The sequence below is a fragment of the Pogoniulus pusillus genome, chromosome 1, assembly GCF_015220805.1.
Source record: "Pogoniulus pusillus isolate bPogPus1 chromosome 1, bPogPus1.pri, whole genome shotgun sequence".
Classification (NCBI taxonomy): domain Eukaryota; kingdom Metazoa; phylum Chordata; class Aves; order Piciformes; family Lybiidae; genus Pogoniulus; species Pogoniulus pusillus.
In genome coordinates, this window is record NC_087264.1 from 25,533,478 (window position 1) to 25,557,274 (window position 23,797).

A 23,797-nucleotide genomic window follows, 5' to 3' on the forward strand; every position below is an offset into this window, starting at 1 on the left:
AATGCCAGCCACAGTGGCCTGAAATAAATTAAAACCAAACCAAAACAAGGATTTAAGAAGCCCATGTTTACAAGGCTGCAGGAGAAACAAACAAACATGAAAGCAGTTCTTAGGATACAGTTCAGCTCTTCGTTCTTGAAAACAGATCACATGCTAGTTTCAGTGCTTCTTTTCTTGATTGTTGTCCTACTCCTTCCTCCATCCCATGCTCTAACCTCTCTCAACCCCCTTTTTTAACTAGTGCTCTCAAAATTTAAAAGCTTAAATACTGAATGATTCAGGGGCCCTCTACAATCAGTTTGTAAGATCTTTCATGAAATCTCTTAAACTAAAGTTTTCAGATCTTAATGAGGTCAGCCTTCTGCTGCAATGTGCATGCTCTGGAGAAAGGACAAGGGACATTATTAATTGATGACTGCTGTAATATCATTTTCTTCAAACAGCTGGGGAGTGCACTGAAACGAAGGGTTTTCCAGCTGTCTTAGTGAGAGCTGAGCTCTTCCACTTGAGCAAAGATAGGGCCAATGCTATTATACAGTTCAAAATAACTGGAGTAGGGACAAAAAGGCAGACTCTTGCCTATGGGACAAGGAAAGATACTTTTGACTGTAGGAGAAAAACAGTTGGAAGACGCTGGAGTGATTGTGAGAAAAAGCCAGCGTGAGAGATTACCTGCAACTCCCCCTTTTGCCACGAGAACAGGCACTAATCCAGTTCCCAAGGAAATAATACAGGGATTTCCAGTGGCGTTGGTCTGGACCCAGGTACATGTCTGTCCTAACAGCTGTATTAGAACCGTTCACCAGAGCTTTGCCTGTTTGCTGCAAGATGATGGTCACCCTACATCCATCTCAGAGCTCAGATCCTGCTGTCCCATAGTTTCAGCTGCACAGGTACTTTAGGACAGTCTTGTGTACTCTGCGCAGAAATAGTGTGTAAAATGCACCTGAGCCACAGGGAATGCCTGCACTCCAGTCAATTTGCAAACCAAAAAGACAAACCCAGTGTCTTGCAACTCAAGTGCACTAACATCTACCAGTTAGATGACCAATAAATTAGCACTCCTCGCCCTGTTCATCAAAACCACCATTATACATAACAAGGCAAGAATCTCTTATCAGTGTTTATTATTATAAATACTGTGCTAGAACAGAAAGGAGAGTGCTGTGCATCTGCTCCATTCTGTAGCTATTTTGCATCTTCTTTCTTGGCTCCAGCTTCTATTTTCAGGGTTTCTGGCGCTGGGCGATAGGCAGGAAATGCCTCCCAAGGACTGTTCAGATCAAACTTGCGGAATTCCTGGGATAGCTCCACAGGCTCTGCCACTACTCGTTTCACCTCATCATCATACCGCACCTAGGAGAGTGCAAAGGACACAGGCCAGCTATTTTCACAGAGTCCTCATAGCACCCCTGCTGTACACAGCAATGACCCAGATCACCTTCTCGTACAGGCAATCCTACTTCTTATGCCTCTGTCACAGCTTTGGTTCTCCTCATTATTCATCAGAAGCCACCAAGACCTCTGAACTCTATAGGAAAACCCTTCTCTTTGCTGCTAGGTACCTCAAGTGTCCTAATCACCCTGAATTAGGAGCACCCAGCCTATAATCTTTATGAGGTCCACACAAAATTACATGTTTACTTTATCATATGACAAAGGAGTTCCTCCTGAGTCACTGGAATAAGATGGCTCGTCCACCTGGCATTGTTGGGGCCTGCTCTCATGAACCTTTAGCAATTTGTTTGGATTTGGTTGTGCTTCCTAACATAACGCTCAGAAGCAGAAGCACTTTCTCTGCCTAACAAATGTTTCTAATATACAGAACATGACACTTTCTCAATGTCTCTGGCCTTAGGCTGCCTTATTACAGATGGTACTTTGTGATAACTACACACTTCCATGCATGAGATCTATGCAACACCTCTGGAATACACACAGGTGAAACATCATTAGTGCCTCTCAAGTAAAGTATTGTAAAGCAGTCACACCTCTGTACCAAAACTTAGACAAGAGTACTGGAGAGATTTGATAGCTTTAGACACGAGCCTATCTCCTACCTCCACATAACCAGAGAGTGGAAAGTCCTTCCGGAAAGGATGGCCCTCAAACCCATAGTCTGTGAGGATTCGCCTTAGATCAGGGTGGTTGGCGAAGAAAACACCATACATGTCCCAGACCTAAAAGAAAAAGAGTTAAATTAGATTAGGAAAACCCAAACCACTTCATGTACTATGTCCATAAAATTTCACTTAGGTTCCTGGCTCTGCGCAGTGCCAACAAAACTGATGCAGGAACTCACTCAAAAGCAAATCTCCTATTCTGAAAAGCCAGCCAGGGAAACACTTCTCTCTTTCTTCCTCAGAGCCACAGGAATCAATTTAATCAGGAAAACACAGCCTGTGCCCACCAGGGCTGTGCTCCCAGATAGACTGTAACTCACCTCCCTCTCATACCAGTTGGCTGCCTTGTGCACAGACACGGCTGAGTCAAGGGGCGTCAGTTCATCGGTGTATGTCTTCACACGGATCCGGCTGTTGAACCGCAGAGACAGGAGATTGTACACAATCTGAAGTAGAACAAAGCAAGGCATTGGTCTTGTGTGGCACTAAGTCTCTCTGCAGTACAACAGTGGCTAAGCAAGGACACCTGAAGGTGGTTTCAAATGTTCTTTTTCAGCACTTCAGAGCTGGGCATTTAGAGACACCATTACAACTCAGGTTCCAGGAGCTTATTGCTTTGGTCCTTAGAAGTGTAACAGAAATGATGTGAGATTTAGAAAGCATGACTGATGGAGAAGAGCTGAAGGATACTAAATACTAATAAAAGAGAATACTGAAGGGATGGAGACATTTGACAAAAGTCATTCAATGGTCTGTCACAAAGAAAATGGCTATCAACTACTATCAGCATCCAGCAGGAGAAAGCTAAGAATAAATACACTTAGTTTTCAGCAAAGGAAAAAAACAGACATCTTACAGAGATGGCAAGCAATGCCACCCCTTGCTCTCTGAGCAGCTGTGGGTAAGTGATTTAATATCACAAGATAAACCAAAGGGGAAAATCGGTCACTTTCCATTATTCTTGTTCCTCACTGGGAACTAAACATCTCCCAGTTCACATCTCTCACCCAAAACACAGTTTGCCTAGACTAGATGTGGGAAGACAGAGAGCTCTTTGTGAGGCTGCCCAAGCCATGGCCAGCTTCATACAGTATGTCAGCCCCAGCTATCTTCTGCCACTGTCTTGGACAGATCTTCCAAAGCTAAACTACAACATTAGCAACACTAGTGTGGGGAAAGCTTTCTCATGGTAAGGGGGAATATGCTGAGCCTGTGGTTTGCCCAAAGACTTATTTTTACTATGTCCAGCTGAAAGGCTCTATGGTGAGAAGCTCAAAAGCACCTAAGGGACCAGCATATCCAATACTCACTGAAAGTCAGTGGAAGTTCAGTGCCCAAAATCTTTTGAGAGCATTTTGAACATCTGCCTCATCTCCTATTTTGTCCCAACTTTCAGAGAATGTTTTTAAAGCAACTAAACATTTTTTGTTTTGTTTTTAGAAGAGGGAAATTGTTACGAAGATTAATGGGATTGAAAGAAAAACAAGATCAGTTGTGGTGGCCACACATGGAAAATGGAAGAGCATCAACTCCGGTCTGACAGAAGTCTCTAGACACTGCCAAACCAAACCAAAATAGGGAAAAAAAAAAAAAGAAAAGGGAAGAGACTTTCAGCAGAGCATGAAAGGAAAGCCAGACTAAGAGCCCATGAAAGTAGAGGACTTGCTACTGCTTCCACAGTCAAGAATTAAACAAACTCCAGCATTTCAGAAGGGGTTTTCTTTTCATTGTCAGAAAGCAAAATCTGTGGTCACAGCTGCAACAGCTCTCACAGGCATCAGCACTCATCAGCACCCTGCAAGTCCTGTGCCAACCACCAGCTCTTACCTCAAAGCGATACTGCCGGGAGGGGACATCCACAGCGGTCAAGTCAGCCAAGGATTTGAACTGGGCATTGGTGTGGTCTCGAAGGAAGGTCAGAACCGGAATGATCCCATCTGGATGGATCAACAGCTCCAGTTCATTGAAACAGGTCACCTGATGAAAACAGTGGTTTCCTCAGAAAACACCAGCCTGACTGAACATTGCATTGAACCCAGCAGAACATCCAAACAAAGAGAGCATGTGGTACAGCAGACACATAATGGCATCAGATAAAGGGGCTCAATAATAGTAGTGACTTTCATGTAGTTCTGACAATCTTTCTTCCCCAGAACAAATTCTGGAAACAGCTGACAAACAAGTGGTGTGTTCAGTGGGTCCTGTTCCCCCCCAGCAAGAACAACTTCTCAGACAGCACCTACCTGTACTTGCTGGATGTATTTGGGCAGAATTTCAGCCACATACTCCCCAAAAGCACACAGCTGCTTCTGTTCTGCTTCATTTTTGGGTCTGACAGTAGCTAAGGACAAGAACAAAGTTCCTAAGATCATGGCTGGGAATATAGAAAGATCAGCAACTCTAACTCTCATTTCTGACTTAAAAATCTCTTTCATCAGTCTGTCTGTCTCTCAGGATCTCTGACAGAAATCAGGCAGCTTCAGATGACCTGCAGAGTTTATTTATGGTAAAGCTGAATCTAAACACAACACATTTGCATACTAGAACATATATAATGCTCTAAGACAGCCTGGGTCCGGGCCAGGAGCTGCCAGAGCCACCAGTCCACTGCAGGGCCACTGAGAGGGGTACCAGAGGCGCCAGGGCCGCTGGTAGGGACACCAAGGACACCGACGAAGACGCTAGAGATCGCCTCTTGCTCCTCCACTGCCTTCCCAACCCACTGGCTCCAACTGCCCGATCCCGCCTCGCTCCCGTCGCTAGCCCCGCTCACTCACGGCGAGTCTCGGTGGTGGAGGTCGCTGCCAGCCGGACCGGGGCCTGCGCCGCCGCCGGGCGTGCGCCAGCTGCAGAGAAAAACGGACACGTCTCACTGCCTGCCAACCTCCGGCCCCGCCCGCGGCATGGTCGAGCCCTGCCGCGGCCTCCCGGCCCTGCCGCGCTCACCTCGCAGCGCACCCCGCACCAGTCCCCGCGCCGCTGCCGCCAGCATCCCGCCGGGTTCCGGGCGGGCAAGGGCACGGACAGGAGACGGAAATCGCCTCCGCCACACTTCCTCCGGGGGCGGAAGGGCGCCGGAGCTCTCCGGGAGACGCTTCCGGGTTGGCGGCCGGAAGCGGCGAGTGCCTGGCGCAGGGTGAGGAGCGCGGAGGAGCCGCTGGGGCGCACGGGGCGGCGGCGGGAGGCTCCGGGCGGCGGCATGAAGGGAGGCGGCGCAGGTGGGTGCTGAGAGGCTATGCTGGGCTAGGGGAGCCCCGGTGTCCCGAGTCTGGCTAGGGCCAGCCCTGCCGCGGGGGCGGCGAGCTCTGTGATGCTGCGAAGGGCGGGAGGAGGCTCCGCAGAGTCCTGAGCTGCAGTAGTCCTAGGGGGCGAGGCCCATCTCTAACGGGTGCCTTGGCGTTTGTGTGGCCCTAACAGTGGTCTGTGCTTTACCGAGGACGGGTTTTCTTCGGCTTCCTCCAGCCTCCGGAGCGGGCAGGCGCTGGCGGCTGTGCCAGTGGGTTCCTTGGTGCTGTCACCCTGGCAGGAGCCGGGAAGGAATCAGCTGAGGGCTAGGAGTCCTCGCCTATAGCTTGGCGTGCTTTGGTAACGTAGGCTGTGAGAGGGGCGCAAGATTTTGCGTGATGGGTCACTTACAGTCTTTCTTTGTAGTGAAGATGCCGTGGGTGCAAAGGGGAGCGTTGTGTGTGATGTGAGATTTGCGTCAGTCTTGGCCACACAAGTTGCTCTTGGCTCTTTCACAACCCTGGTATCAGTCCTCTGGAAGTTGTGCGAGGCACTGGGGGCAGTTGGCCCGGCTGTGGCAGGGAGTTAAAGCAGTGTGTCTTATCCATCCACCTGTTCATCTTCTGACGCTGTGCTTGAACTTCTCAGCCTTTCGGGTTGCAGCTTCTGAGCGCTGTGAATTGTTGAAGTGGGAACTGATTTGCAGGATGGGCTTGTATTTAGTAATGTGTTCTGTGCTAATTGCAGTTCCTGAGTCTCTTATACAGAAGTACAGGTGCTTCTCAGATGACTACTAGTGTAAAATCACAATAAGGGTATAATTAAGGCAGGCTGTCATGAGGGATGAGACAGACTTGTGTAGATGCTGTTTCCTGTGAACTGAATTAGATCAGAGAACTTAGGAGCCCTCTTGTCTCAAGCAGAGCTGTAAAGAAAATTCACGTTTGAGAGAATAAGGGACAGAAGAGTAACTATGAATCTCTGGAGAAAAGCACTGTCTTTGGCAAATTGTGCAGGAGGTCACTTTCACTATTAACTGAAGAAATTTGTGTTGTCAGTCACTATGGCTGATAAAGAAGGAAGGAGTAAAAATAAAGTGAATGCAGGCAAACATCTCTTTGCTGCTGTTGCTGTCAAGAGCCATTTTTTAAAAAAGAGCTCTCTGGTTCAGAAGCTTTTTTGACCCACAAACTGCTTGGAATTCTGCAAATAACTTCTGGTACCTACTAAGAGGTAGTTGAGTGCTCCTAGATAATGGGGAAGCAAAGGCTAACAACATCTGACAAGTTTTTTGGCACACTGAAGGTGTCTGGCACATAAACGAGCAGAGTATAACCATCAGTTATCCCTTTTAATTAGCCTGGAGAGCTGGTGGTTAGGTCTGGCAGATTTCTCGTGCGTTGTTTTGGTAGAAACAAGTTTGCCTTACCTGATAGCGCTGTAGATTCATCATGTTGGGTTCAGATGGTAATGAACTCCTGATTACATGAACTGCTGCCTGTGCTCTTAGCGTGGCACTGTAATCTTTTTGCCATCTAGCACAGTGTTGTAGTTTAATTCTGGCTGGCAACTAACCACCAGTGGGATGGGGAGAACTGATGAAAAAGAACAAACAAAACTCATGGACTGAGATGATAACAGTTTAATAACTAAAAAAAAATAATCATAATAACAGTGATTATCCTGAATATAGGAAAAAGAGAGAGAGAAAGCGTAAGAAAGCGTAACTGGTGCACAATGCAATTGCTCACCCACGGCAAACCACTCACCTCAGCCAAATCTATCTGGTTTATGTATTGGCTGTGATGGAACATCCCTTTGTCCACTGTGGGTCAGCTATCCTGGCTGTGCTCCCTCACAGCTTCTTGTTCACCTCCTTGCTGATCAAGCACAGGAAACCGAAACTGCTCACTTGGCATAAACACTGCTTAGCCACAAGTAAACGTCAGTGTATTATCAACATTATTCTCACACAAAATTCAACAAGGCACTGAAACAGCTACTAGGATGAACATTAACTCTGTCTCAGCTGAAACCAGGACACCCAGCTGTGGTGCTGCCACATTCTTTCGCCTTTGTGAGCCTCCTCCGGCAATTGCTGGACTTTCCACTTGAATGAATGTGGCTGCATTGCTTTGTGTCGGTGAAATGAGTGGTGAAGCGGTATGTTTGTCTACAACCCAGTTCTGCTGGGATGCGGTGCTCTCTGTACTGGAAGTCTGGTATATATTATCATTTTAATTATACCAACTTCTCATTTGTTGTTTGAGATTCTAGCACTCAGCAGAAGTTTCTGGCTGCGCTATTTGTGTTCAGTCTAAAATATGCTGGCCTCTCACCACTGTGTTTGATTTCCCCCTGTACCCTGCAGTACTGCATAATCGGTTGGTGGAGAGAAAGCCATGTAATTACTGTGATTTTACAGATTGCTGGAGGTCTGATCTGTGCAGCACCATGGACTCCTCAGAAGAGACTGGAGGCTTCTCTGCAGAAGAGAACTACTTTGTGAACTATACCTTCACTGACCGCTCCCACTCAGGCCGTGTGGCCCAGGGCATTATGAAACTGTGCTTGGAGGATGAACTCTTTGCTGATGTTACAATCTCAGTGGAAGGCAAAGAATTCCAGCTGCACCGTTTGGTCCTCTCAGCTCAGAGCTGCTTCTTCCGTTCTATGTTCACTTCCAACCTAAAGGAGGCCCACAACCGGGTAATTGAGCTGCAGGACGTGAGCGAGAGTGTCTTTCAGCTCCTTGTGGACTACATTTACCATGGGACTGTAAAGCTGAGGGCAGAGGAGTTGCAGGAAACCTACGAAGTGGCAGACATGTACCAGCTCACTGCGCTGTTTGAGGAGTGTTCCCGTTTTCTGGCACGTACAGTGCAGGTTAGGAACTGTCTGCAGGTCATGTGGTTGGCAGATCAGCACAGTGACATGGAGCTCTACACAGCTGCCAAACACTGTGCAAAGTCACATTTGTCTCAGCTGCAGGACACGGAGGAGTTCCTACACCTGCCTCTCCGCTTGCTGACAGACATCCTTACAGGTAAGAAGCTCTGGAGACTAGTCAGGATTGGATGCAGAAGAGACACCTTCAGGGATTGGACTAAATAGGTGGACAGATCCAAGCTTTCATAATCATTGTCTATTCAGGGGCTAAGATAAGCAGAGCAAAGCATTCTGAATAATTTAATCAGAAATAAATCCATTAATTGTTACTGGTCATCAAGCATCCGAGCTGTAGAAAAGGGACGTAGAGGATGCTGCTCATTCCCAGCAGTTTGTGAGTCAACAGTTTAGAAGTATTAGCATTTTTTCAAACTCTGAGTTAGTAAATTTCAACAACTTGTTTATTTTTGTTTGCATTAAATCAAAGAAGCCTTAGCAGAAATTAATACCTTAAAGTCTTTTTTTGTCCTTCAGTTCGTAATCATTTAATGTAGTAATGCAGCAGCTCAGCCTGTGTAAGAAGGCTTGAGCCCAAGCAGTATTTTTAGACTACTTTAGTGTTATTAACAATAGTATATAATTGCTAGGATTATTTAGTCTAGGCACTCAGATGACTGACCTGGAGGCACATCTTGGGTAATTATCCTTCTTGTAAAGGTAATAACCTCCCGCTGTAATGGATGCCATGACTCACTGTGGTGATGGATGTGTCAACACATCAACAGCTTAGTCCAGCTGCCACCAGTCTTTAAAAATCCTCTGTGGCCCTGGTAGGTGCAGCCAGCACTTGTTAGCTTCTCCATGAAGCAGCAAGCACAGCTCCATTTTGTGCATTGATGTGTCATTGCTGGGGGAAGCAAGAATGAAGAAGCAGCTCCTGTGTTCAAATATTCTGGGCTTAGTTGCAGAGAGACTCCTCCTTTCTTGCTTTAATTAATAATTGTGTCATCAGTAATTGTTAGTAAATAGCTATACTTTGTGTCATGTATTTTACATGCTGATACAAAAGTAAACCTGCCATGACTGGCTTCTTTGGAACACTGGCAAATCTGTCTGGAATACTTAAAATAGCCTTTAGGGTTCGTGTTGCACATCTAAGTCTTTGCAGATACTGCACTGTGTTACCTCCAGTGCACCTTAAGACATTGATCAAAATAAATAAAAGAGCTGTTGAAGATAGGCACTGCTAGATCAAAATTTATTTTTTTTCAGGCCAAGTTGTGAGATCATTAAAATGCATTAAATAGAGCCATAGAGATCAGTCGCCCTTAACTTCTGATTTAGTTGTGGCAATTAATGAGGCAAGAATTATAAAGTATGTAGTTAATTTTATTTCTGGAAAGCCCCACCCGCAATTATATACAAATTAGTTAAATTTGGGGTTCTAATTCAGTCGGGAAAATCTTCACCAGGATGCTTGTGGGCAATTAATTCATTTAGGAGAACCAGAAAATTGGAAAAGTTTAGCCACAAAATGGCTGTGCCTCACTTACAAATAGGCAGCCTGGAGCCCATGGGAAAGTCTCTGCTACTCACTGCAGTGGAGTAGAAATGTCAAGATTGTCCCTGGATCCTCTGTGGCAGTGCTGGAACTGATCAGTCATTGAGAGGCTTCTGGATCTTCCCAGGGTGCTGGGAAAGAGGCAGATGATCTCTGACCTGATCCTCTTTCCTCTTGGCACCGAGGTTTGCAGAGGTGCAGACAGGATCTCTTGCAAATGTGCAGAGAGCACAGTGTTGGTAGCACTTCTTGCCATGTTGTGAGGCACTTAAATGCCTCCTTCTGGGAAACTTGAGGCACTTATGTTTTGGGCTTGAATTACCTGGAAACTTAGGGCTAAGTTGGTATGAAGCATGAGGCAGAGCAGAACTCTTTGTCCAAGAGGAGTGAGGCAGAGGCAGCAGGACAGAAGCAGCATAACTGCTTGCAGCTTAGCTCAACTGATATTACTTGCCTGAGTGTAATGGCTCCTTTGGCCACAGAGATTCACCAGTCAAATTGGCATTTGCCAAACTGACCATGTTAGGTGAAACCAGGGCCTGCTTACCCTTATTTGGGCAAGATGCTAACAAGTACCTAAACACTTGTGAGTACCTGTTTATCACTGTGGGAAGGGGCATAATGGCCCAAGCCTTTGTTTTCCTCGTGCCCTTGCTTCCCCTTCAGCTGAAGGGTGAGGCAAGTCAGGACATCTAATAGGCCTTTTAGCCTTCCAGGACAGCTTCTTAGGGATTCCACATAGCAGCCATAGTTTTAGAATAGAATCATAGGATCAACCAGGTCGGAAGAGACCTCCAAGATCATCCACTTCAACCTATCACACAGTCTGGTTCAGTCAACTAGATCATGGCAATAAGTACCTCATCAGTCTTTTTTTAGGACTATGACCTTTAGTGTTTGTAGCCCTAAGTTAAAATAATTGATTAATAAAACTTTTTTTCTCCATGCATCATCTATTTCCTTATATAGAATTGCATTACTCAATATTCATGCCAAAACTTAGCTCATAAAATGGATTAAAGTCTAAAATAAACTCCCACTGCTGGTAGGGAAAGTAATTTTCTTTTGCAATTCCTGCCTCTTTGTCTAGTTACTGGAGAATTAAATAGAGGAAGTGATTAGTGGCAAGGATTAAAATTAATTTAATGAAATAGTAATTTATTAAGCTTACCTTTTGTTGCCCTCTAGGAGCCATTTCAAAAGCAACGTTCTTCCACTTAACCATTTCCTGTGCTGGATGGCTTATGGAAATCCCTTTAATATTAAATACAAGTCACAATACTTGCCTTTGTTCCACAGTTTTTCTCCTCCCTTCTAGTACTGAGAGATGTTAGAATTTGTCTGATGCCTTCAAAGGGTTTGACGTGAGAGGAGAGTACAAAATCAGAGTGCCTTTATAGGGAAGCCTCTCAATGAATACTGACTTTGAGAAAGGAAGTAAGTATCTAAATTCTGCTAGGTAATGTATCAATGGCGATGTTGCAATAGTTTGTGGCATCACCAAAACTTCCAATTATGTCTTAAAATAAACTGAAACGTGAAGCATTCTGTTGAGTGTGTTCTGCTGTCACAGTGCTAAAGAAAGCTATAGTAGCTCACTGGGGATTTCCAAATGTTAAGAGGATAGCAGCCACACCAGATGTTCTTTCTTGAGGGTCAGTAGTACTCGGGGAAGGAAAATTCTGCAGATAGGTTTCTAGGGCTAGCCAGAAGGAAAAGCAGGTGCCGAGAGCCTCAAATAAGAGAACTGCTGTTTTGCCTGAATAAGAAAATACTTAGAACCTGCATGCTTTGTGATGGTTCTTTCCTGCCCTTTTTCTCTAGGACGTGGTTCTTTTGCTGAAATTTGTCCAAAGTTCTTCAGATCTGGCAGCTCTGTCTTCTGCTATATATCCAAACTAATTTCATGTAGATATCTGGGCTGGCAGTGCTGATCCTACCTGCCAAAATCTATAAACCTTTCTGCCTTCTCTATAAAGGGTTTGTGGTAGGAGTAGGGGGAGAGAGTCAAAGGAAAAGGATGTTCACAAGTAGATAGACCTTTGTCTAGTTAGCGTAAATGCCTTTCTGTCCCCGAACCGCAGATGGCGTCCCATGCTCTCAGAATCCAGCAGTTGCCATAGAAACCTGGATCAACTTCAACAAGGAGGAGCGAGCGGGCTTTTCAGAGACGCTGCGGTCGAGTCTGAAGGTATCAAAAGATCTTCTGTTCTGGGGTTGGTGTAGGACTTGCTGGTTTCACACTTCCCAGAGCAGGGCATTCTGCTCACAGGTGTGACTTGGAAGTCATAAAACACAAATGACATTCCAATTTATGGTGCTGGTGTGAGGAATATTTTTATTGTTGTAAACAGCAACCCCATGGACAGCTTTTTTTTAATTAAACCTGAGGCTTCTTGCACCAGTGATGGGAGCAATGTTACAAATAGCTTATTTCACCAGATGCTCTGTTACCAGGAGACAACTCAGAAATCTAAGTTTGGCCTTCCCCTTGAAATAACTTTTCTCCATCAGTGATGTCACCAGCCCTTATCTAAACCACAGGCACTTGGGTGGTTCCAGTAAACGTTGCTATGTCAGATATGAGTGATGTCTTGAAAAGGCTTGAGACTCAGAGTCCTTAATGCTATAGGGTGGCAGGACTTGGGAAGCAAGTCAAACACCTCAAGCCCTGAGATGAAAAACTTGCATCTTAGGCACCACTGATGTATGTGTAAACAGGTCCAGATCTGCTGACATACTCCTCCTTTCTCTCAGGTGATTGGAGAAAATGTTCACATCTACCTGATTGGGAAAGAGTCATCGCGTACCCATTCACTCGCTGTCTCACTGCATTGTGCTGATGATGACTCCATAAGTGTGAGTGGCCAGAACAGCCTGTGCCACCAGATCACTGCAGCCTGCAAGCATGGTAGTGACCTGTACGTCGTTGGTGGCTCTATTCCACGACGCATGTGGAAGTGCAACAATGCAACTATAGACTGGGAATGGTGTGCCCCTCTGCCCCGGGACCGGCTCCAGCACACCCTTGTGTCTGTGCCAAGCAAGGATGCAATATATTCACTGGGAGGGAAGACTCTGCAGGACACACTCTCTAATGCTGTCATCTATTACAGAGTACGAGACAATGTCTGGACAGAGACCAGCCAGTTGGAAGTGGCAGTCTCTGGAGCTGCAGGTGTAAACCTTAACGGTGTCATTTACCTACTGGGTGGGGAGGAAAATGACTTGGACTTCTTCACCAAGCCCTCTCGGCTAATTCAGTGCTACGATACCAACACGGAGAAATGCCACGTGAAGCCGTACGTGCTGCCTTTTGCGGGGCGCGTGCACGCTGCTGTGCACAAGGATGTGGTGTTCATTGTGGCTGAGGGGGACTCGCTGCTGTGCTACAATCCTTTGCTGGATAGCTTCACCCGTCTGTGCCTGCCAGATGCCTGGAGCTCAGTGCCCTCCCTCTGGAAAATCGCCAGCTGCAACGGCAGCATCTACGTCTTTCGTGACCGCTACAAAAAGGGTGATGCAAACACTTTTAAACTTAACCCGGCCACCTCTGTTGTAACAGTCACAAGTGGCATCAAAGTGCTGCTTACTAACCTGCAGTTTGTCCTGGCCTAAGGGGACAAACAGGTCCAGGCATAGACGGGGCAGCAAGGGTGTTCTGCAGTGCAGTGGCACCCACCTCCCTCAGTACCAGTCCTAATTACTGTGAGCTCAGAACGTCCAGTAAAGACCCCCTCCTCAGTACCTGTGCAGAGGACATTTGGGCTTTGAGGCCGTGGGCTTCTTTTACATAGCACTATTAAAGTTGAACTGCTACATCTTAAGATTACAGATGGACTAAATGCTACTACTTTGATCCCCTGATGATAGGCTGCTTGTGTTTGAGGCCCGAACTGCAGCAAATAGCTCTTTTAGCCTGAGAACAGTCCACCAGTAACAAATCCTGTGGCATATGGACAATGTCCTCCTTGGCCCAGGCTGCTAGTTTTAACTGCCTGGGAGGCTGTCTGTTGCTCTTGTGTCAGTCACAGATTTAGGTGTGCACTGTGTCCTCCAGGGAATTTCCTGTTTAAACATTCCTATGTCCCTACTGCAGAAGGAGGGACTGTCAGAAATACTTGCAGTAGACAGATTCCAGAGCTGAACCCGAGACCTCTAGTAGGTTGCATTATTGATCACTTCTAGAGGAGAGGGCACTTGCTCCTTGTTCTGCCGTGACAACCATAAAGAGGGAGATCATTTGTACAAGCATTGGCTTCCTTTACTGCACAGGGAATCTCGACCTGTAATCATAACCTAGTGTTGGTGAAAGATGCAATTAAGACCACTTCCTCCTACCCTTCTCTGTTGGCACTGTAATTCTTTGGGTAAGAATCTGAATAAAGTCCCTGCTGAGACAAAGTTTCCTCTGATTGTGTGGGAGAAAAGAACCATGGGGCTGCAAGAGATCCAAGAAATTAGCCTTAAGGAGAGAAAGCTTTAATGAAACAGCCCAACCTCCAATTTACTGTATTTTATATAAAAACACCTTTATTGACGGTCAAAAAGTACAACACTTAACCCTTTATTAGATCACTAAACCACGGCATTTTCAAAGGAGCCAGAAAAGAGATTTTTGACAGTTCTTACTGACACTGTGCAGTTCTCCCAGCAATCACATTCCTGTGAAAGGTCTCCAGGACTTGAACTTGCTTGTGCCGAATGAGGATGTGGGGACGGATCTTGGCAATAGCCTCTATTGCTTCCTGAGGGCTCCATCGGTGCAGCTGAAAGGGCAGAAACCCTGCAGGTGAAAATCCATTCTATCTCGGCACTAGTCAATGAGGCCTTCCTGGAGGCTATGGGCCACACCAGAAATCCTATAAAACTTGTTGCTTTGCACCTTCTGTTTACTTCATATTCCTTCTGGAGGGGCCTGAATGTCAATGCAAGTTCCTGAAGGAGTCCCTCAGTTGAAGAGGGACGGTTGCTGCCTGGCACCTTTGTTCTGTCTCACTCATGCTTCCAGCATGTGGATAGTTTCCTGTCTTAGTCCCACCAAACCAGTACGTAAGTGCAGCCTGCTTTTTTTCAATTGTTCTAAAAATGTTACTAGTACTTCCATCACATTTGAGCATTTGGTGAAGAAATTTTCAGCATTTAGGGTAAATTTTTCAGGGAGGACTTAATAACAATGGAGTAAACTACACGTGGAGTTTTGTTCTTAGCGCTGGTTTACCCATCTGGGTCTGTAAAGGAACTTATAACATCAAAGTCAAGTTCTCCTGATTCTGAATGGTATTGAGAAACTTAGAAAAGCTGGCCATTGCAGTTAGCCAAGGGGAAAATCTGAACAACAAAAAATGGATGTTTATCTGCTCAGTGAACCTACCCTCACAAGTGTCTTGTTACTCCCATCTCAATCTGTTTCTCCATAGGATGACTTGATACAGGCAGAATTATTCAAACTCGGTTGAGAACTTGTTACATTAATGGGCCTGGAACCTGGGGAGCTTCCAGAAGATTGATTCACGTGCCAGAACCAGATATAAATACTACCACATCATGCATTTCAACACTTTGTTGCAACAACAGCTTCTTGTTCACGTAAGACCAGAACATCTTTGCCAATGCTTATGCTCATAAGAGAGCTGGCAGAGACAGACCATAGGGGTGAATGACAAAACTACTTACAATGGCAGCTTCACTTGTCTTGACAGCATCATAAGTGCAGATGAAGAAAGTGTGCAAAAACTAGGTTATCAGAAAAAGCTTAGACAGCAGTACAGCAAATTCCACTTGTTTGTTGCCTTGTGTTTGCCACTCACATACCAGTAATGGCTATTTGGGGGTCCAGTTACCTACCTCTCTTACAACCGCTCTCCAGTTCAAGCGCCATAAAATCATGAGATATCAACACACCTCTTATATGTTCAGGCCTCTTGAGCCAAAGTAAACTGTAAAGGTTGGCTGCATTCACCCATCCCGTATGAAAATAAACCCTGTTGGGCATAGAACCGTCTCACCTGAATTAAATAGGCTGCCACCATGGTGGCACTGCGGGAGCGCCCTGCCTTGCAATGCACATAGACACTGTTACCGCAGGCACGGTGGTGCAGTATGAATTCAACACCCTTATGAAGGTTTTCCAAGGTGGGAACTCCAGTTAGATCCACGGTGCTGAGACGCAGTTGCTCCACTCCCATTGCCTCCCATTCCTGAAAGAGACATAGCAGATTCCATCAGTTAACTCCAGAGTTTTCTTCATGAAAGAAAACTCCAAAACTGTTGAGCCAGTTAAGTCCAGTCCAGTGGGGCTGTAAGCAGAGGTTGCACGTCAATCCTTAAAATCAGGTGTATGAACACTAGTGCCAGCTACCGGCAAGAAGTTCAAGGGAGCTGAAAAGATGAGGTGCTTCATCTAAAGGAAAAGGAGGGAAACTGGAACTCATCAAACGCGAGAGACGTATTTGCATAGTGGTCTGTGGGGAAGGTAATGCTCTTTTCCTGATACTGCAGCTGTAGCACCTTATTTGCATCCTCAAGTTTCGCTGGACTATGGAATGGCTTTAAAAGTCGCCTTTGGAACAAGAACCCACGTCTTTGCTGTCAGAGGACTTGGGGGATGGCTGCCTGGATGACTAAAGCCTCACCCAAGTTGTGACAGACTCTTCCTAGGGGTGCCGGCCAGCTCCCGGGCTCACCTGGACGGAGCAGCAGAGGAACCGCGTCTCGTACTCCTCGTTGAGAGTGACCACGGCGCGCACGTTCTGCTCCGCCACCAGCTGCGGGCACAGACACGGGCACCGTCAGGCATCGCCGGCCGTCCCGACGCGGCGCGGCCCGGCCCGGCCCTCGCCTTACCGCACGGCTGCGTCCCCTCAGCGGCAGCGCGCCCAGCAGCACAGTGCTGTCGATGCGGTGGAACCAGGGCCGTTGGGAACCGGGCAGTTGCGCCCGTACGGCCGTATACAGCAGCGTTGGGTAAAAGAGCATACGCGCCGCCCCGGCGCCCAGCATCTCCACCACCCCCATCGCTGGCCGCGTCGGGCCTGGAGGGGCGGGGGAACGCCGCAGACGAGCACATTCAGCTTAAGCAGACGGGGGAGGCTCGACGGCGGGCTAGAAGCAGGAGCGGGGGACGCGGGTGGGCTCACTGAGGCCGCCGCGGTAGCTGGAACGGCGGCGTGTCTGCCGCGGCGCTGCCGGGCCGGGCACGGCAGGGCCTGCCGCGGAGGGCGGGGCGCGGCCTCAGCCCCTCCGCCTGGGCCCGGCATGGTCTCTCCCGGAAATGCCGCCATCTTGAGAGCCGGCCCGAGGCGGCGCAAGGAGCAGAGCGGGTGCGGGTGGATCCCGGGGGCAGGTGAGGGCGGCGGTCGCCGCCAGGAGGAGCTCGGGCCGGGCAGGAACGGGACGGCACGGCGCCGAGCTGAGCCCGTGGGGAGTGCGATCCACATCGCGCAGGTAACGGCTCTTCTCTTCCTTCTGTTTCTCTTGACTCCCGCCGAGAGACCACCCATGCCGGGCTGTGGCGGCAGCTTCTGCGTCGGGCACGTCTCTTGCCGTGGTGCGGAGAAGCTAGGGCCTGCAGAGAAGCTACCGCGCCGCCGCTCTGTATACTGCCTCGAGGCGGTGGCCACTCCGCCGGGAGCCCCCTCCGGGGCCCGAAACCGAAGGCCGCCGGTTGTGATATCTGCCCCGAGCGCTGACAGCGCCTCGGGCGCGGCCGGGCCGCGGGGCGGGGCGGGGGCGCTGCGGATGTGAGCATAGCCCAGGGCTGTGTCGCTGTTGGCGAGTGTGGGGCTGCGGCGGGCCTGAGGCGACCCTTGGGCGGGAACGGGTCCTCCGGGCTGCGGCCGCCGTCGGCCTGCCGGGCTGGGCGGGTGAGGCGCTGCGGGGCGCCCCGGGAGCTTGTTCCGGGAATCGGGGAGCGGGTACGTGTCGGTGGGATGCGGTAGCGGTCTGTTGTGTGGGGTTGTGAAGCGTTCTACAAGAGCTGGAGGTGAACCGGCTGTACGGCGAGCACAAGGCGGGGAACTGGGAGTTAGCGTGCTGTGAGGATCCGCAGTCTCAAGTGTCAGAAGGCGTGACGGGCGCTGCTTAAATGAAGTAAAGAAGAACTGGGAGGGACTGAACGTAAAATGAGTGATAAACACCTGAAGCAGTGGTAAAGGTTCGTAACCTCTTGAGATTTTTTTAATAGAGCTCTTTATATGAGTAGGAGATTGAGAGGCAGCGTTCATAATAAAGCATGGGACTTTCACTCCCTTAAGTTCCTGAGGAACCGTGGCCCAGACATTCTCAGGTCTAAGGCACAGACATTCTCTTCTGCCAGAAGTTGCTGGGGAGCATTTTTCTCATGCTGCAGTTTCTTGTATGTACTCCTTTTGCGTGCATGCGTCGTTGGGCATGTTTCACTGGGAGTTCACTCGATTTAGAATAACGTTTGGTGAAAATTGCTTCTGATGTACAAGAGCTTGGACTTGCTGATTACCTTGATTTTTGTTGTTGTTTTCTTGTGTGTGTGTGTTTGTCCTAGTCTTACTCTTCATACTAGTGATCACAGTAATTACTAAATAATCTCCTGATATATTTTGATTTTTTTTCTCTTTTGCTTTCCTGTAGATTAGTTCAGCAGATAGGCAATACTAAGCCAGTGCAGTAAAATCTATCCATAGGAAACCAATCATATTTTTTTTCTTCCCCATATCTATGCTTTTGGTAACTCTACATGATGTGAGATAATTCCGAGGGTTCTGTCTGGACCCAGGACTATCTTAGTGATAGCTTTGTTGGAAATACAACTGCTGTGGTAGGTATTTAAAAATACTGCTTATGTCTTCACGCTGAGATAGGAAATGTTAAGGTGGGTGTAGCTTGCATCCTGAAACTTAATACCTTCAGTCGTGTTCCTGCTGATGGAGTCCCCAGGGCAGGAGCACAATTCTCATATATGCTCAGGAACATAAGTGCAGATGTATGTACCTGTAAAATCCCTAAATAGGCATTTTAAGACAATGCAAAGGATTTTTGTTGTGTGCTTTGTGTTTTTTTTTAATGTTATTTTGTTGGGATTTTTGAAGGTGCTTACTGTTCTTTCATCCTGAGCTCACTGTCAAAATTATTGCTGATATTTATTCTGAGAAGATATATGCTGTTTTGTTCAGTGCATTTATCATTTCTGAATCATCACTCTGGGATGGCTCTGCTTCTCCTTTCCCTGTCAAAGCTTCTGGTGTTACATTAGACAAAAAATCAGTCCCAGATCCTACCTCCTTAGTTACATGCTTGCCCTTAGGTATCTTTTTTTTGTTTTCTATGTCAAATGAAATAATAGATGCAGGCTTAGGAAATGATGTTCCCATGTGAAAGAAAGAAGTAGCACAGTGTATGGAAAAGTGGATGGTGGAAAAGTGACTGTCATAAAATCATTACCATTAGACCAAATTTATATGTTAGATAGCTTTGTTTTTAAGGTATATGGCTGACAGTAATGACAAGAATTTACCCATCTTGATTTCTTCTGCTAGAGGAAGGACTGCTGAAGACACACTGCCTGACACTGCTTCTCTAGAAGAGAAGGTGGTGATACCATAGATACTCAGTAATATTTCACCAATAATAAATCCATAATTTCCAGGTAACCTTTACATCAATTGAAGAATCATTGATGAAACAAATGATTGTTCTTGGAGATGTGAAAATATTTATAATATTGTGTGACATATTCTCCTTTGAAATTGCTGGAGAATATGTTGAATTAGTTGCATTTCATAAAAGACAGATATTTATGTGATTCTTAACTTGGTGTGGGTCTACATATTTAAGTAAAATACTACTTATAATCCGTCATTTAACTGAACTTAGTATTAAATTTGTTGGAAGCATGTTGTTACGTAACTAGTTCTTGCATCTCTGAAATATATTCATCTATTATCAGTTACTGTGTTTATTCATTTAATCTTACTACCTTCTGGACCTTCTGATACAAATTTCTCCAGAGGGCCCGCTCCAATTTCTTCTTTAGGTTTTTGGATTTTTATTTTTTGTTAGGTCAGATGGGGAGTGATACACAAATTCTCCTTGGTTTTGAATTTTCCTATGATTAGTCTCTAATGTTGGTGTTATGGAATAACACACTGTTCTAGCTGTTGAAATGGAGCCTGTTGTTCAGCACTGTGTCCATTAGGCAGTCCACTTTTTCAAGACGTAATATGAGTTTTGCCACTGAAACAATAGCCTAGCAGATTTATATTTCTGCACTCTTATTTTTCAGTCTTGCCACGAATGTCTTAAATGTTTTATTTCAGTCTAGGCATGTTCAGTATTACTTCTTTAGTTTACTGTTCCCTAAGACTGTACAGAGTTATTCAGTGCCTTGCTAACTGCCTTCAGGCAAGCAAGTATCATTTTAATCCATTGATCAGATATTTGCCAGAGGACGAAAAAAAACGCCACCAAGAAACAGTGTAAATCAAAGCAGAGTAAAATGCTTCAGGGTTTACTAAAATGGGAGTTGTAAATTGAGAAGAGTTCTCTAGGCCCTCTCATAGGTGTTTCTCCTGAAGTATCACAGCACTATCTTGATTTTTGCTCTTGCCATGAGATTTCTTGAGGTGAGAAAGATTATCTTGATTGTAAAAAGTAACCAGTCATTTTATTACTTTTCCTCCTGCCATTAGAGGTGCCTGTTCTGTAAAAATACCCCAAAAACCCAAGATGCCACCTTTTCTGCTGTTACTGTCTACACTTACTTTAGATTGCCCTGTCGAGATGCTTTATGTTTGGGGCGTAAGAGTGAAAAAAGAGCTTTTGTATTCACATTTTCAAGAGGAAAATTCCCACACATCAGTTGAACATCATCTTATGCACATCTGATGCAAGATTCAAGCACCTAAACTGAAAATAGGCTTTAGGTCAAAGCAGGTAACTTAGAGCAGGGGAAGAAATGTAAACTGCCTTTAAGCTTCAGTGCAAATTAGGCCCCAGACACTTTGTTGTGGGGATGCATAGCTCACAAGTCTGAACTGTGATAGGCAGCAGGCTTGTTTATTCGACAGCAATACAGCATGGCAGATCCATTGTCTCAGGTGAAGGAAGTCTTCTTTCTGACATTTTGAGTAGCATAAAGCTTCCAGCCATCTTAGTTCTCTGCGTTAAATGCACTGTTACCAGCTGAATTCAGGGTGAATAGTGCTGTGAGCAGCTAGACAGCTCCACAGAAATCTCCAGTGGTTTACAACTCCTGGCAAAAAAAAATCAGCTTGGGTGATAGTGTGTGGCACTGGACTCTGTGTGTGAAAGCTTGTGCTATAAGCTGTCTCCTCTGTGCCATATGTGCCTATCTCCTCTCTATATTAAGTATTCTCAGTGTGTTGTGGTCTATTTTCTGTTTTGTTTTTAGAAAAAAAAATGCTGTTTTACTGTCTGCTCTGCCAGAGGTAGGGTACTGTCATCAGGTTGACAAATTGCAAGTTTTGGTAATGTCTGTACTGATTTAGCATAGATCTGTAGCTGATTTAAAAACTTGGCTTCTGGTAGTAAAGTTTGAGGTAGATTTATATAAACCATCTCTCTCTAACATTTTAATACTGGTTTAACTAAACTGCTTGTAAATATAACTTGGAATAACTGAGTTACTGCTGAGTTCATGTAAATGAGCAGAAACTTTGGGCTCTTTGTCCTTTTCAGCAGCATACCTCAAGGACATCTTGAATGAGCATGTGGATAAGAGGATGAGTGCTTATTGAGTATCCATTGTCACATTGGTATGATATCTGGCAGGCTTTCCTTTGCAGACAGGCTTTTTTTTTTGTAATGGCGGCGTACTGTGTGTTCTCTCAGAATTGAATTCTCTCCCCACTCTCACGGGAGCTCTGGAGTTCTGTGATGAAGACTTGAATTACTTTTACCTGAAATTAATTTGAGGTTTTCAGCTCCATCAAAGTTGTTCTGGTAGCTTTCAGTTCTACCTGCAGTCTTTCATACTGACCTTTGTCAAAAATCACATAGTTCTTAGCCACTGGATTTTAGTATTTCATGTGTCAAAGTAAAATTATTGTTCTTCAAACATCTCACCATTGAGATGTTGTTTCCACTGAATCTGTGAATACTCTATACTGGTTTTGCCTAAAACTGTGCAGTTCAAAAGATATTCCCACATACACACACTCTCCACAAATCCTTCAGATTGGAAAGGGACCATTTGTGTCTGTTTTGTTCCAAGCAGAGGAATTGGTTATTTATGAAGTCTGTAATTCAAGTGAAACAATTAACAGTCAATGTCCAAGTCCACAAACACATATGATAGCATCTTTCACAATGTTTTGTAACTTACTGTATGTATAAATTTGCAGGGTGGACACCAGACATCTTAACATCTTTGTGAAATCTCACAAGTTCGAACTTTGATAAATGGTCCTTCAAAAGATAATGGAATACTGGACTTTCAGGAGGAGGATATATTTTGATTGTCACATCTGTCTTTTGCATTTCTTGTAGGCACAACACAGTGTAAAAGTAATTTTTCTCTCACTCGTAGTCTTAGATTCCTAGGCAGAGCACCATCTCAAAAGCTTTTTGCCAACTTACCTGTGCTGCCTCCTTACTTGCCTTCCAGAAATTCCTGTTTTCCATTTAAATTTCTAAATTAAAACACCAGGTCAGCTTAGAGAAGAACTGTATTTCGTCTGGGTTTCTTGGTCTTGCCCATCATTGTGTTCTGACCGTACGACATCTAGCACAGTGTATGAGCAAAAACGTGATGATTTCTTGCATGGTCATAGGTGACATAAGATGTGATGAAAATGATGAATACGCATAATATTTGGGGAAAGAAAGGGGCTTATGTTTCCTTCTCTAAAGTACTTTTGACTGCTCAGAAAGCTATGATCATTGTTTGGTGACTTAGGAAGAGATACATGACATTTGTAAAGTCACCAATATTACTGTTTGGACTGTGTTCAGTGCCACAATGTGATCACTGTCAGAGACTGGCTGTAGGTGGTACTGTCTATATTTCACAGTGTGAAAGCTGATGTGACATTGATTCTCTGATGCAGAATTTGCTTTAAAACTTATTTACATTTAAAAGCATTTCAAATTTATTTCAAGACTAGGTTTAATAGGCATTTCATAATTTCTTTCAGGGGAGCAGGACCAGGACACACATTCCTCATTCTTTTTTGTGAGAAAAATAATTCACAATATGCTTAGACATACAGCTGTGATTCTGATGATGTCATCCTGGGTATGCTGATGTTTTCCTGAATCTGAAGGAAGCCTAAACCGTTATCTCATTCAAGGGATATGGAAAATATGGATTTAAATACCAGCACTTCTATATTGACTTGCAAGTCACATTAACAGAACTATCTGACTAGTGCACTTCTCCAAGTTCTGAATCAATTATGTTATTCCTGATAGAGCTGAAAGTAGCAGCTTCCACCTATCTGTATCAGAGACCTTTTGTGGCAACTTCCTGAAGACAGTTTTTTATCATTGGGTACATGTGGGATACACCAAGTGTAAGAAATAGGCAGCAGCATAGGGTACTAAGTCTTCCTTAAGAAAAAACTATGCTTTTTTATACCAATGAAACTGCTTTTGGGTTGGCAAACTGTTGTATCTGTGCACTAAAAAAAATCAGCACTTCTTTTTCTTTGAATACCTAGGGATTAGGACTTCCAGTTAGACAAATTTTGCTCTCTTTTCATGCCAGAACATGAAAGGAAAGGAAATGTGAAAGGAGGGGATGCTATGTAGAAGTGGTTTATATGTCTTCTATTTAAGAAAAATGTAAAATAAAAGGTTTAGCTTGTGTTTAAACCCTGGCAAAAAGGACTACTGGGAAAGCAGACTTAATATGAAAGGTCACCATAGTAGTTTGTAGCAACCTGTGGGAAAGGGCATGCTTAGTGATATAGGAAAACATTTAAAAAGGGAGGAGGGTTTAAAAAGATTGCTGTAATTCAATTTGGTGGGGGTTGTGGGAAGGTCAAATGAAGAGCTTAGTATG

General features: G+C 45.4%; 4 protein-coding genes across 22 annotated transcripts in view; 2 read left to right on the forward strand and 2 right to left on the reverse strand.

Annotated features, from left to right (window-relative positions):
• Positions 1–1,110: 1,110 nt before the first annotated feature.
• On the reverse strand, positions 1,111–5,178 carry NDUFS3 (NADH:ubiquinone oxidoreductase core subunit S3). The gene is made up of 7 exons (XM_064144791.1): positions 5,070–5,178; positions 4,901–4,969; positions 4,367–4,464; positions 3,951–4,100; positions 2,444–2,569; positions 2,061–2,180; positions 1,111–1,356 (listed from the first exon to the last, which is right to left on the reverse strand). The coding sequence occupies exons 1-7, from the start codon at positions 5,113–5,115 to the stop codon at positions 1,189–1,191; spliced, it is 777 nt and encodes a 258-aa protein (XP_064000861.1). The 5' UTR covers positions 5,116–5,178; the 3' UTR covers positions 1,111–1,188.
• An 11-nt stretch (positions 5,179–5,189) lies between these two features.
• KBTBD4 (kelch repeat and BTB domain containing 4) lies at positions 5,190–14,202 on the forward strand. 3 transcript variants are annotated; one of them, XM_064144526.1, is made up of 4 exons: positions 5,190–5,259; positions 7,774–8,394; positions 11,883–11,989; positions 12,556–14,202. In XM_064144526.1, exons 2-4 carry the CDS (start codon positions 7,803–7,805, stop codon positions 13,414–13,416), a joined length of 1,560 nt encoding a protein of 519 aa, XP_064000596.1. In that variant the 5' UTR covers positions 5,190–5,259; positions 7,774–7,802; the 3' UTR covers positions 13,417–14,202. The 3 variants fall into 3 exon arrangements, with proteins under 3 accessions (XP_064000596.1, XP_064000577.1, XP_064000586.1); XM_064144507.1 differs by having other exon boundaries at positions 5,197–5,341; XM_064144516.1 differs by lacking the exon at positions 5,190–5,259 and adding an exon at positions 5,615–5,708.
• A 102-nt stretch (positions 14,203–14,304) lies between these two features.
• On the reverse strand, positions 14,305–16,972 carry PTPMT1 (protein tyrosine phosphatase mitochondrial 1). Its single transcript, XM_064144805.1, has 4 exons — positions 16,645–16,972; positions 16,485–16,565; positions 15,807–15,998; positions 14,305–14,567 (listed from the first exon to the last, which is right to left on the reverse strand). Exons 1-4 carry the CDS (start codon positions 16,813–16,815, stop codon positions 14,427–14,429), a joined length of 585 nt encoding a protein of 194 aa, XP_064000875.1. The 5' UTR covers positions 16,816–16,972; the 3' UTR covers positions 14,305–14,426.
• Positions 16,973–17,167: 195 nt separating this feature from the next.
• CELF1 (CUGBP Elav-like family member 1) overlaps positions 17,168–23,797 on the forward strand; it is a 59,036-nt gene continuing 52,406 nt past the window's right edge. For 11 of the 17 annotated variants that reach the window (XM_064144548.1, XM_064144559.1, XM_064144539.1 and 8 more), the window contains exon 1: positions 17,179–17,244. The gene's annotated coding sequence lies outside the window, so the exon portion shown is untranslated. Of the gene's footprint in view, positions 17,245–17,266; positions 17,348–19,326; positions 19,421–23,797 lie in introns of those variants that run through there. The other 6 variants (XM_064144656.1, XM_064144662.1, XM_064144671.1 and 3 more) reach the window with 3 other exon arrangements.